We start from the raw sequence: 12,380 nt of genomic DNA on the forward strand, positions 1-12,380 counted from the left end.
ACACATTTGTGATGAAATAGCTACTAACGTGCAAATAACTAAAACTATCTCAGGCCTACGTTTACCTGGAAGACCACCCTGGACTTCTCCAGCAGATATGTCCTCATGTTCGCCCCGATGATGTCCCCCTTCCTGCCAAAGCCGATCTCAATGTACTTTCCAAAGCGACTGCTGTTGTCATTTCGAGTTGTTTTAGCGTTCCCAATGGACTGCAGACAAAAAAAAAACCACAGAATTACCTTCTTTTTCTAACTTTAAAAAGCACACATGAGAGAAAATCCATCACCTCCATGATAGGATTAGAAGCCAGAACTCTCTCCTCCACGCTGGTCTGCTGAGCTGCTCCTCCGACCACAGCAAAGTATCGCATGGTGAATTTGGCTGAGACAGTTTTCCCAGATCCAGACTCCCCACTGATGATGATCGACTGATTCTTCTCCTCCCTATATGCACAGGTAGAACGACTTTCAGTGTTGTTGCAGGTTGAAAGTACACAGGTGAAAAAAGACTAAATGAAATGAATGTTTTGTGTATAGTTTCAGAGGCCCAGTTGACCTCCACTCTTTGACCCCTGACCTGGTCATGGTGCGATAAGCTTCCTCCGCCACAGAGAAGATGTGAGGTTCCATGTCGGTCATGTCCTGACCGCTGTAAGCATCGATCACCTCCTCTCCATATATTGGGAGCTGATCATAAGGATTGATGGCCACTAACACAATTCCTGCAGGGACAGATGAGGGAAGTCATAAGAACCTGGATATAGACAGGACTTTGGTTTACAAAGACTGATTGTTGAAGTCAGTACAATATTTTTTAAAATCAGTTCAGCTACTGATTTCTGCATATCTATAAAGGATATGCATTTAAAAATATATTTTTTTGCAATAACAATGGAAGAGAACAAGAAGTAGCATCTTCACACAACTCTAAGCACCCAATTTTCTCAAAATCGATTTACTCCACATGTATTAAAAATCAGCATAAACTTCTGTAACTAATAATTACAATGAAAACAGGCATATAATCACACTCTGATTAAAAAAAACCTTTTATGCACTGAGATTATGAGGTATTCTGCTTCCATAACAAGTCTAGTTTCAGACTAGTACAAAGAAAAGACCCAAAATACAAATTTTGTGTAAATATCTGTTAATCCATTAGACAGAACCTTATTTGCATATTTAAACATGCTATTTTAAAACTTTCTTTAATACAGCAAACAATTGTCTTAACCCTCCTGTTGTCCTCATTTACGGGCACCAAAAAACATTGTTTCCTTGTCTGAAAAAAATCCAAAAATTCCGCAAAAAATTCCCCAAATTTCTGAAAATTTGCAAAACCTTCAGGGAGAAAATTACAATAATCCATTAAAAGTTTCGCTTAAAAGTTTTATTTTAAAAAAAAAAAAAAAACATCCAGATTTGGCAAGAAAATTCTTGTAAATATTTTCAAATTAGCAAAAATCTTCCAAAAAAATCCTAAAAATATCTAAAGTGATTACATATATATCAGTAAACCTGCTAATATTCTCTTGAGAACATTCACCTAAGATTTTTTTGTGAATGTTCTTAAGAAACATTTTTAGCATTTCTTTTTCCACCAAAAAATGTTCAAAGATTTCTCAAAAATGTTGAAAATGTGGACATCAGAAGTTTCATTGCGAAATTTTTTTTCTCCACATTTTCAAACTTTAAAACGGGTCAGTTCTGACCCACAGGACGACACGAGAGTTAATGTAATTAACTGGGGAAGTTTCATAGTGACATTTATTATTTAAACTATCATTTACTCGCCTGCTGTGTCTCCAACACCAAACTTTATTGCTATTTATCGAAATAATGAAGGTTTTTATAAAGAGGTTTATTCCGATATTATTCACAGCCTGGTTTATAGAAAAAATGCATTCCTTATAAACATGGCAAAATGCATTTGTTTCTGGTTAGTGACAGTATTTTTGGACCTATAGTTAGATTTAAAAAAAAAAAAAAGATAACCAATGTCCTTTCCTTGAAAACTTGTCAACAAAATGGAACAAGAGTTTTGAATCTGACTTCTGCATAATTTGATAGATAACTTACTTTGTACTTCTAAACATTAAAAAAAAAATCTAAAAACCTGAAATACAGAAATCATTCTTGATGTAGGTCATCAGTGAGTAGTATGTTTATTGGCAACATTTATGGGTGAAAACTTCAGTTGAAGGATTTGGAAGCAGAGAGGTCTCACCCACTTTCTGTAGTTTTTGAGAAAAATGGGTTCAAAGTTTTTGTTTTCAAGAATGGTCTAACATTCAAAGCGCCTCTGTAACGCTACTTTTGAGTTGTGGGTTGCCATTAAAATGTAGACCAAAAAATACGACAGAAATTATATAAAACTCAGTTTGGATGTTTTTATGTCAGACCATTCTGCTTCTAACCCCCTCAGTTACTAATTTAACACAAATTTGTCAACTCATAAAACAGCATAACACAGATATAAAATAAGAATCCACTTTGATTGAATGTGTGGCAGTGTGGCAGTGAGGGAGTTGTCTCAAACTTTGACCTACTGTACAATACATAACTTTACGAGTTATGATTGTGCACACAGAAGCACACAAGAGCTGAGTGGTTCTGGATTTATGACACCATAAATCCTATTTCATAATATTTCTTCTGTTTTCTACCATTCTGTGCTCACCACAGTAGGTGTAGATGTTGTTATAGTCCAGAAATCGAACTTGGAGGTTGTGCAGCACAGCAGGTTCATGGAGGAAGCTGAGAGCTGTCAGGTCGTTCTCACCCTCCAGGATGTCAGGGTTCCCCAATGGAGGGAGATCAGAGGGAGAGCCCACCGGGTAGTGCACCTCCTATCAGTTAAAATGGAAGTTATGGGTCTTTCCTTGTATTGTGGTAATCAATGGGCAATATAATGATGCTGCTTGTCTCACATTTCCATTAGAGAGCTGCAGCAACAGCTGTTTCTCTCCAGGTTTGTAGTCCTGGAGGAGCTGAGCTGAAACCCAGACTTCATCTGGGTCAGGAACCCAAACACTGGCCCCCTAAACAAAGGAAGAGACAGCTTCAGGTGTGTAAGTGTTCAGTGGAACATTCATACTACAAGATGAAAACAATCTGCATGATCTAAACAAACTGGAAGTCAAGGAGAAAGATTTTATTACATTTTTTTAATTTGCTGTTAAACACTCTTCAGGCAGCTGTCGCATTTCCTGGTCCCACCCAGTTGAGATATTTTGTCACCCATCAGCATAAAAGGCTCTTAAACTGTGTTAAAAATTAACACCGGTCATCCTCTCGCTAAACTGCATAGATTAGTCATTATTTACCAGCACTAAGCCTATTCGCTAATTCATCTTTAATGCATAGGCTTTATCCTGACAGGTTCTGCAAATACTAGCAGATACTTTCAAAAGTCAGTCCAAATCACTGCCAAACACCTTTGAGAAATAAGGATTTAAAGTTCTGGCAAAGCAAATTCAACAAGAAGAATTCAGAGAATTTAAACCAATTTTTATGAAAATATGCTTACTGAGAGAGCCTGACAACCACAAAGCAGGCAAACATTCATTTTCAATCATGATTAGAAATGTTTTTAAATGCTAAAATATTCTTCTTAATTAAAATGACCCAAAAACTGCTGGTTATATAGAGGTAAACCTTTTTTAAAAATCCAAAAATCTATCTAAAATCAGTCTTACCTTTCTGTATAATTCTAGTGTTGCCATCTTGAACACTTAAAGCATGTAGGGAGACATCATTTAAAACTTCAGAACAAGGCAGCATCTACAGGTAAGACCAGCCGGTATCCTCGGCTTCTCTGCACAGGCGCTTTCTGTCCAGGCGACAGGGTTTTTTTTGCACTTTGTCCAGACTCGCATGAAGACCGTCAGGTTAACTGTTAATCTGCAGGAGGATGCAGTGATTGGATGTGCAGAGTCTGAACCATCAGCCGTCCGTGTATATTTTGGCAGTTGGATTTTCCGTTCTGAAACGGGTACTGAAAAAAAAAACGAGTGGTTATTTGATTTTCGTTTTAAAATACAAAAATTAAAATTGAAATACAAGGTGTTTTTCGTTTTCATGTTCAAAAGGGATATACAAAATTTTTAAAATGCTTTGATTTTCATTTTATATTTAGAATAACAAAAAAGTAAAATCAGTAAGAGATAGAAACGAAAAAGGTCCGTTTTTTCATTTTCTTAGACCGGAAGTGGTCATCAGCAAGTGTGGAGTGGAGTACGGTGCATAGACTGGATATAAATTTTTTCGTCAGTTTTTATGGTCAAAATGAGAGATCAGGTGGCCGATCTTAAAATAAATCAATATTGAATTTTTTGTAGTGTTAAAGTTTTGCGAAGCCAGGGGGCGGGGCTACTTGATTGACAGTCTGGTCTGGAATGATTGACAGGTCCTATGGAGGAAGCAGCAGAGATTCTGCTCTCCTCGTTTGGATTAATTCTGATATAACTGTTGGTTTATTTATCGGTGCAGCAGCAGAACCTTTTCCACAGACCGTTTTCCTGCCCGTTGTCTTGTTTTAACCAGTTTTCTGCCTTCAGCTGATTCTACCAGCAGACACTGAAAGGACTCTGATAGTTCGGTAAGTTAATGTTTATTTTCATATCGGTGCCGCTTTTAATGCACTTTATATGCAGCTTTAGTGTCAGATATAATGTGTGCCATGCACTCCAGATGTTGGTGGAGTTTATTTCTGTGTGTGTTGACCAGAGAAGAAAGTTAGCATCCGGTAAATATTAGTTTTAATGTTAGCGATGCTAACCGAGCTAGCTGCTCAGTTGTAGCCTGATTCAAGCTAGCATAGCGTTATGCTAACGATGTTTGTGTACTGTAATGTGGTACATTTAGTTAATAAAACTGTTCATGGAGACGCTGGTTCACATTAATGTAATGTTTAGAAAACCTAAATGTGGTTCAAACAGTGAGGTTAAGGTTCTGTGTTGTCAGTAGTCCTGAATATCTGCCAAGTCTCTGAAGTTAAACTGGAGAAAACAGTGAATTTACTCTCAAATCATTAACGTTGTTTAATGACTGATTCACATAATGTAGTACATCTTAGTGCAGATTAGAAAAATATCCTCCCACAATATGTCCAAAGTAATGATGAACACTACAGTTATTACATTTAAATTACAGCACAGATAAGCTAGATAATAAAATCCTCTCCTAAAGCTAAAGTGACTGCAGGCCTTTCTGTCTTTCAGTGCTTGGAAAACTATATGAAATAGGAAATATATCCAGGAATGCTTTAAAATGAACTTCTGCTGTTGATGCTGATAATGTGATGTCTGTCTTCATCTCAGGTGTCTCATATTCACTGTGAAGATCTTCTGAGTGAAGCCAACAGAAGGAAAACCTCATCTATGTGAAGAAGGAGACTGAATGGATGACATCCTCAGTGAACCACTACCTGTTTAACTTTCACTTACAGAAGGACAGACCAACTCTCAGCAGTTTATTATTCTCTGTTCTTAGTATTCACAGGTTCCATTTATCACCTTTAACTTCATCTCTGCTGTTGTAGCAGAAATGCTATGTAAAAAGTCCATGTTATTTATAGCAGATATGCAACATTAAACCATCAACACATTCAGGTCAAGAGCTTCATTATTTCCTTTATTGCACATTTAAAAACTACATTGTTTAACTATTGTGAACTGTAAAGATGTGTAAACACATGCAATAAAGAGATGAAATAAATAATGTGTTGCTGACAGTGAAATGTAAAAACTGAACAGTCACAGGACAAGTTGTATAATGAAGAGAGGAGCTGAATCTGCAGCAGTATTGTTATTATTGGTAGGATGAGGAGGACATCAGTGCTGCTCTTCCTCGCAGTGATGAAGGAGAAAAGACTCTTCAGACAACCACAGCTGGATACGCACCTCGTGTGGTGCCGTAGTTTTTCTCCATAGCTGCACAGTTGTTAGCTAGTTCTCTCCTGTGCACGTCTGAACTGAATGCATGTTGCATTTTTTTTCTTCCTTAACCTGTTGTGTGTAAATGATGAAGGTGAGTGGTCATGTGTTCCACCAGTAGAGCATGATTATGCACTGTTTAGTGTTACTTGTTAATCGTTTAGCGACACTTTACATGACAGACGTTAGCTTAGCAATTAGCCCACCATGTTGTCTGTCCGAGCGGGTTGGTTACGTTGCTACTGTCATGTGATTGAAATGCTGAACCATGCATAATATTTTGCCCTTCGTTATTGTGTTTATGTGCATTTGTGTTACTGTTTCATAGTATAATTATTATTGTGGTTACATTTATGCAGAATGTGTTACTGATTCAGTATTCCTGTTTGTGACGTTTCAGAACCACAGCTAGCCACAGTTATCCACAACTAGCCACAGGTGTCTACAGTGCAGCACAGAGTTATCTGCAACAACAATAAACATCATTAACCTGGAAAGTCTGGCTGCCGTGTTCTTTAACGGGGACACCTTCATACCTTGTGAAACTCTGAAAAAACCTACCTGGAGAACCCTCACTCCTTTTTATCAGCATATGAATGGAACGCAATAGAGTGCTGTATTTTGCCCTATTTTTTAATCATATGGAAATGTTTGTTTTCCTTGTTGAGGCTAAAGAACATTTTACTGCCTTAGATAGACAATAAAGTTTATTCTGTTTTATTCTAATGTATCATTAGCATTAACATGAGCTCCACAGTTATCTCACCATATACTGTTGGAGAGAAAAAAACTGAAGCAAAGAAAAGACATACTAACTCAGAACTGAAATGAGAGATAACATTCATCAGTAACAGTTCTGTGGAGGAACATTAACGTAGATTTATTTACATCTGCTGATCATTAAAACAGCAGTTATCGATCCGTTATGATTGATCAGCTGTGATCTGCAGGAAACTTAGCTACAGCTAACAGTTAACTAGTTTATGACACTGATAAACCTGATTTAGCATCAGCGTTAACACTAAACGAGGAAACGTAATCTCAGATTTACAGAACAATTTTTAAACACGATGTTAGAACATGTTTATATCAGAGGTTACAGTTTGATGTTAACTTACAGTAACTTCACTGCTTTATATGTGATGTTGTCCAGATGCGGAGAAGAGTACAACTAGTTACAAAAATGACTTTCCTGCAGAGTTTATCTTCACTTTTGGAGGCTAACATTGTTACCAGCAGCAGGTAAACAGCAGAAGCCAGTAAATGTGGGCGGGACAGAGAATCCTCGGCTCTGAGTCAGTCTGACCAATCACTGCTCTCCGGCTCTCAGTCTGACCAATCGCTGCTCTCCGGCTCTCAGTCTGACCCATACATAGATCTTCATGTCTCTGGTAGCTGCAACTCCCAGTGAACAGGAGGATTTTATTAGAGGAAGTCAGACACAGTCACACAGAGAAACATTAGAGCTCACACTGAAACGGAGCTACAGCTCTGTGTCTTGTAGAAGATTTGTTTTCAAAGCTACATGTGTGACGGTAATCCGTGCCAGAGCAGACCTCATTAGCACTTCCGCTAGCTCGGCTAACCTTTCCGGTCACTCCAGGGACGCTGCTGTCGGTAATGTAGCCAGAATATGGATTCATTTTTTACAAAAATATTCAGAGCAAGTGAAGCAGCTAGCTAACGCCTATTACAGTTTGATTTACATTTTCAGAATCACATTTTTGAAATCACGTAATTTTTCCGTAAAACAAATCAGGGCTTTTATTTTGAAAGATCCCTGGAAATGTTGTTTACCCGTAATTCCGCTGACTTGACTGAACTTGGGCTGCAATTCCCGTTATTTAAACATGAATGTGATGTATAAATGCAGATGGACTTCATATATTTCACTATGCAGCCATTTTTATTGATGTCTAGTATATTTTATAGACATAAACATATTTGATAGAAGTATTAGAAATGGATTTCTGTTTCCTCATAATAATTTAGTTAATGCAATTAAATGTTCATCAGTGATTCATCTTTAGTGTGAAACTTTTACTTTGCATCTATGTTTTTTAAAAATGTAGGTCATTTTAAGGTAAGACATTAAAGGATGGTTTTCTTAGGTAAATGAATTTAAGGTTTAATTGAGTGAAATCTTTCAGTCAATGTGTTTCTTTCAATTTGAAATATTTCAATTTAATTAACATAGCTCAGTCAGTTACATTTTGTTAAGATTCTTATTCAGTTTAACACTAGATGATGTATCAGTTCATTGAGTATTTCAGAGCCATTTTTTTTTCTTTTCAATTACCTGTATTTAAAGTGATATTATTGAAATATAATTGCAATGAAACAGAAGCAACATAAGAAATGACCAAATATATAAAGGAAGTGCAGCTATTTTAATATAAAAAAAAATCTAGCAGAACATGGTGAAAGTGCAGCTAAAGTTAAGTTAGCGAAACTACGGACAAGCAACGTTTCCTTTTACTTCCAGAAAAAATAAAGCCTCATATTTGCTATTTATTAAAAAAAATCACTAAAAGCAACACTTCCACCAAGCTTGTTTTAGTTTGTTGGTATTTATCGGTGGAGCAGCAGCACATTTTCCACAGACAGTTTTACTGTCTGTTGTCTTGTTTTAATCAGTTTTCAGTTCAGTAATTCAGTCCTTCGGCTGATTGGACCAACAGACACTGAAGGACTCCAACAGCTGGTCGGTAATAAATGATAATTTACTGATCGGTGCCAGTTTTAATGAACTTCATGTGGCTCAAAAATCATCATAGTATAGCGTGTTGTCCAAAAAACATCATAGTATAGCATGTCGCTCGAAAAACGTCATAGTATAGCAGGTCCCTCTAAAAATGTCATAGTATAGCATGTCCCTCTAAACACGTCATAGTATAGCATGTCGCTCGAAAAACGTCGTAGTATAGCATGTCGCCCAAAGAACTTCATAGTATAGCATGTCGCTCAAAAAACGTCATAGTATAGCATGTCGCTCTAAAAACGTCATTGTATAGCATGTCACTCTAAAAACGTCATTGTATAGCATGCCACTGTAAAAACATCATTGTATAGCCTTTGGTTCCAAAAAACGTCATAATGTAGCATGTCGCTCAAAAAACGTCATAGTATAGCATGACGCTCTAAAAATGTCATAGTAGCGGCCCGGGTTCGATTCCCGCTCGCGGCCCTTTGCTGCATGTCTTCCCCCAACTCTTCTCCCCTGCTTCCTTTCTGTCTCTACTGCACCTATTGAATAAAGCCAAAAAGGCCAAAAAACCATAAAAAAACCACATAGTATAGCATGTCGCTCAAAAAACATCATAGTATAGCATGTCACTCAAAAACATCATAGTATAGCATATCGCTCTAAAAACGTCATAGTATAGCATGTCGCTCAAACAACGTCATAGTATAGCATGTCGCTCAAAATACGTCATAGTATAGCATGTCGCTCGAAAAACATCATAGTATGGAATGTCACTCAAAATGTCATAGTATAGCCTTTGGTCTAAAAAAACGTCATAGTATAGCATGGCACTCAAAAAACGTCATAGTTTATCATGTCGCCCAAAAAACGTAATAGTATAGCATGTCACTAAAAAAAAGTCATAGTATAGCCTTTGGTCCAACAAACGTCATAGTATAGCATGTCACTCAAAAAACGTCATAGTATAGCATGTTGCTCTAACAACATCATAGTAAAGCCTTTGGTCCAACAAACATCATAGTATAGCATGTCGCTCAAAAAACCTCATAGTATAGCATGTCGCTCTAAAAACGTCATAGTATAGCATGTTGCTCAAAAAACGTCACAGTAGTGTTTCGCTCTAAAAACGTCATAGCTTGTCGCCCACACAAAAACAGTCCAAACACTGGTTTCCAGAGGGTTAGATGAGTATTTATTTGAAAGAGTAAGTTTACAACAACACAACATGTGAGCGGGTTAAAAGCAAATGGGTGTTAGTAAAATAAAAATAAATCAACAGAACTAAAAGTGAACTTCACGTTGACATTGATGGACATTCCAACCAGGAACAAAGTAAAAGATAATCAATACGAAAAAAACTCTTCCTGTTCACCTCTTTAAACCCAAAAACACACCGCAGTAGCAGCCTAAACTAAAACTACCAATGGGTTCCCTGTTTTCCTTTGTGAACAATTCAAAGGTCCCTCTCTATCTCCCCACACATCCACCAACCACTGGAACACATCTCCAAAGTTCTGCCGGGCCAGCTCAGCTTCCCCTCAGAAGAAGTGCCGCCACCTGCCAGATGAAGGAGCCTTTTGAGAGGCAGCTGGCATCGTGATTGGACTGTACTTTGGTCTGTTCCAATCCAGCTTCAGCTCCAGAGACGGCAGGCGGGACGAGTCAACGGAGGCCTGATGGACGAAGTCATGCAGCTGAGTACAATCCAGAAAACAACAGAGGAGGAGTGCAGGGCCAGAACAAACAGAGTAGCATCGTATGTCTCTTAGAAAACATCATAGTATAGCCTTTGGTATGAAAAAATGACATAACATACATTGTGTATTGTACAAATAACAAGTCAAAGGAAAGATACATTGTAGAATTGTAGTAATTGTGGGCTGACTGATTGACTGATTATCAGCATTTTATTTTTAACTGATTTACTGTAATAAATACATTTAAAAATGGCGCTACTTTGGCTGTGAACCTTTATCTACTTGTAGTCGCTCTGTCTTCTGGAGTGATTTGATTGGTTATACGTCACGAATAAAACTCCTTTAACTTAACATCTGTAAACAAAACAAAAACGTATCAACAAAGTTTACTGTTAGAGTTTGTGTTCTTCTAAGTTTAACTCCAAGATTTTAAATACTGGTTAAATATAAAATAGAAATAAATACTGGGCTGGTTAAAAAGAATATTCCACCTAAAACCTCAAATATACACCCGAAAGGGTGGTTTAGAAAAAAATCCTTCAATGTAGACCAAAAAAGTTCGCATGGAGGAATATTCCACCTATGGCGTTTTTTTTTTGCCAAAATTCATGATTTTTTTTCAAAGAAAACCTTTCTCCAGAAAGGTTTTCTTTCACGGCATCCTTTACGTTATTTCATCATATGGCACGTTTTTACAACATGTTTCAAAAATGGCTTTTTTTTTTCGACATAGTATAGTAAGGCGTTTTTTTGCGCCAAAATTGATGATATTTTTTTTTTTTAAATACAACCTTTCTGGAGTGTTTTTCACTCCCTCCTTTACATTATTTCATCACATGGCACGTTTTTACAACATGTTTGAAAAATGGCATTTTTTGTCGACATAGTATAGTAAGGCGTTTTTTTGCGCCAAAATTCATGATGGTATTTTTTTCAAAGAAAACCTTTCTGGAGTGTTTTTCACGCCCTCCTTTACATTATTTCATCATATGGCACGTTTTTACAACATGTTTGAAAAATGGCATTTTTTTTCGACATAGTATAGTAAGGCGTGTTTTTTTGCGCCAAAATTCATGATGGTTTTTTTTTTCAAAGAAAACCTTTCTGGAGTTTTTTCACGCCCTCCTTTACATTATTTCATCATATGGCACGTTTTTACAACATGTTTGAAAAATGGCATTTTTTTTCGACATAGTATAGTAAGGCGTTTTTTTTGCGCCAAAATTCATGATGGGTTTTTTTTCAAAGAAAACCTTTCTGGAATGTTTTTCACGCCCTCCTTTACAATATTTCATCATATGGCACGTTTTTACAACATGTTTGAAAAATGGCATTTTTTTTCGACATAGTATAGTAAGGCATTTTTTTTGTGCCAAAATTCATGATGTTTTTTTTTTCAAAGAAAACCTTTCTGGACTGTTTTTCATGCCCTCCTTTACATTATTTCATCATATGGCACGTTTTTACAACATGTTTGAAAAATGGCATTTTTTTTCGACATAGTGTAGTAAGGCGTTTTTTTTTGTGCCAAAATTCATGATGTTTTTTTTTTTCAAAGAAAACCTTTCTGGAGAGTTTTTCACGCCCTCCTTTACATTATTTCATCATATGGCACGTTTTTACAACATGTTTGAAAAATGGCATTTTTTTTCGACATAGTATAGTAAGGCGTTTTTTTTGCGCCAAAATTCATGATGTTTTTTTTTCAAAGAAAACCTTTCTGGAATGTTTTTCACGCCCTCCTTTACATTATTTCATCATATGGCATGTTTTTACAACATGTTTGAAAAATGGCTTTTTTTTTCGACATAGTGTAGTAAGGCGTTTTTTTTGCGCCAAAATTCATGATGGTGTTTTTTTCAAAGAAAACCTTTCTGGAGTGTTTTTCACGCCCTCCTTTACATTATTTCATCATATGGCACGTTTTTACAACATGTTTGAAAAATGGCATTTTTTTTCGACATAGTATAGTAAGGCGTTTTTTTTTGCGCCAAAATTCATGATGGGTTTTTTTTTCAAAGAAAACCTTTCTGGAATGTTT

General features: G+C 36.6%; 1 protein-coding gene across 1 annotated transcript in view; it reads right to left on the minus strand.

Moving 5' to 3' along the window:
• si:dkey-110c1.10 (unconventional myosin-Vb) overlaps positions 1-3,856 on the minus strand; it is a 27,222-nt gene extending 23,366 nt beyond the window's left edge. Inside the window, exons 1-6 of the mRNA XM_023279101.3 lie at positions 3,698-3,856; positions 2,930-3,040; positions 2,680-2,848; positions 577-721; positions 287-443; positions 66-209 (exon numbers count right to left, since the gene is read on the minus strand). Of these exons, the coding sequence (XP_023134869.2) occupies positions 66-209; positions 287-443; positions 577-721; positions 2,680-2,848; positions 2,930-3,040; positions 3,698-3,724 (753 nt within the window). The 5' untranslated portion in view covers positions 3,725-3,856. The remainder of the gene's footprint in view (positions 1-65; positions 210-286; positions 444-576; positions 722-2,679; positions 2,849-2,929; positions 3,041-3,697) is intronic.
• Between the last annotated feature and the right edge of the window lie 8,524 nt (positions 3,857-12,380).

This window comes from Amphiprion ocellaris, chromosome 2, assembly GCF_022539595.1.
Source record: "Amphiprion ocellaris isolate individual 3 ecotype Okinawa chromosome 2, ASM2253959v1, whole genome shotgun sequence".
NCBI classification, from domain to species: domain Eukaryota; kingdom Metazoa; phylum Chordata; class Actinopteri; family Pomacentridae; genus Amphiprion; species Amphiprion ocellaris.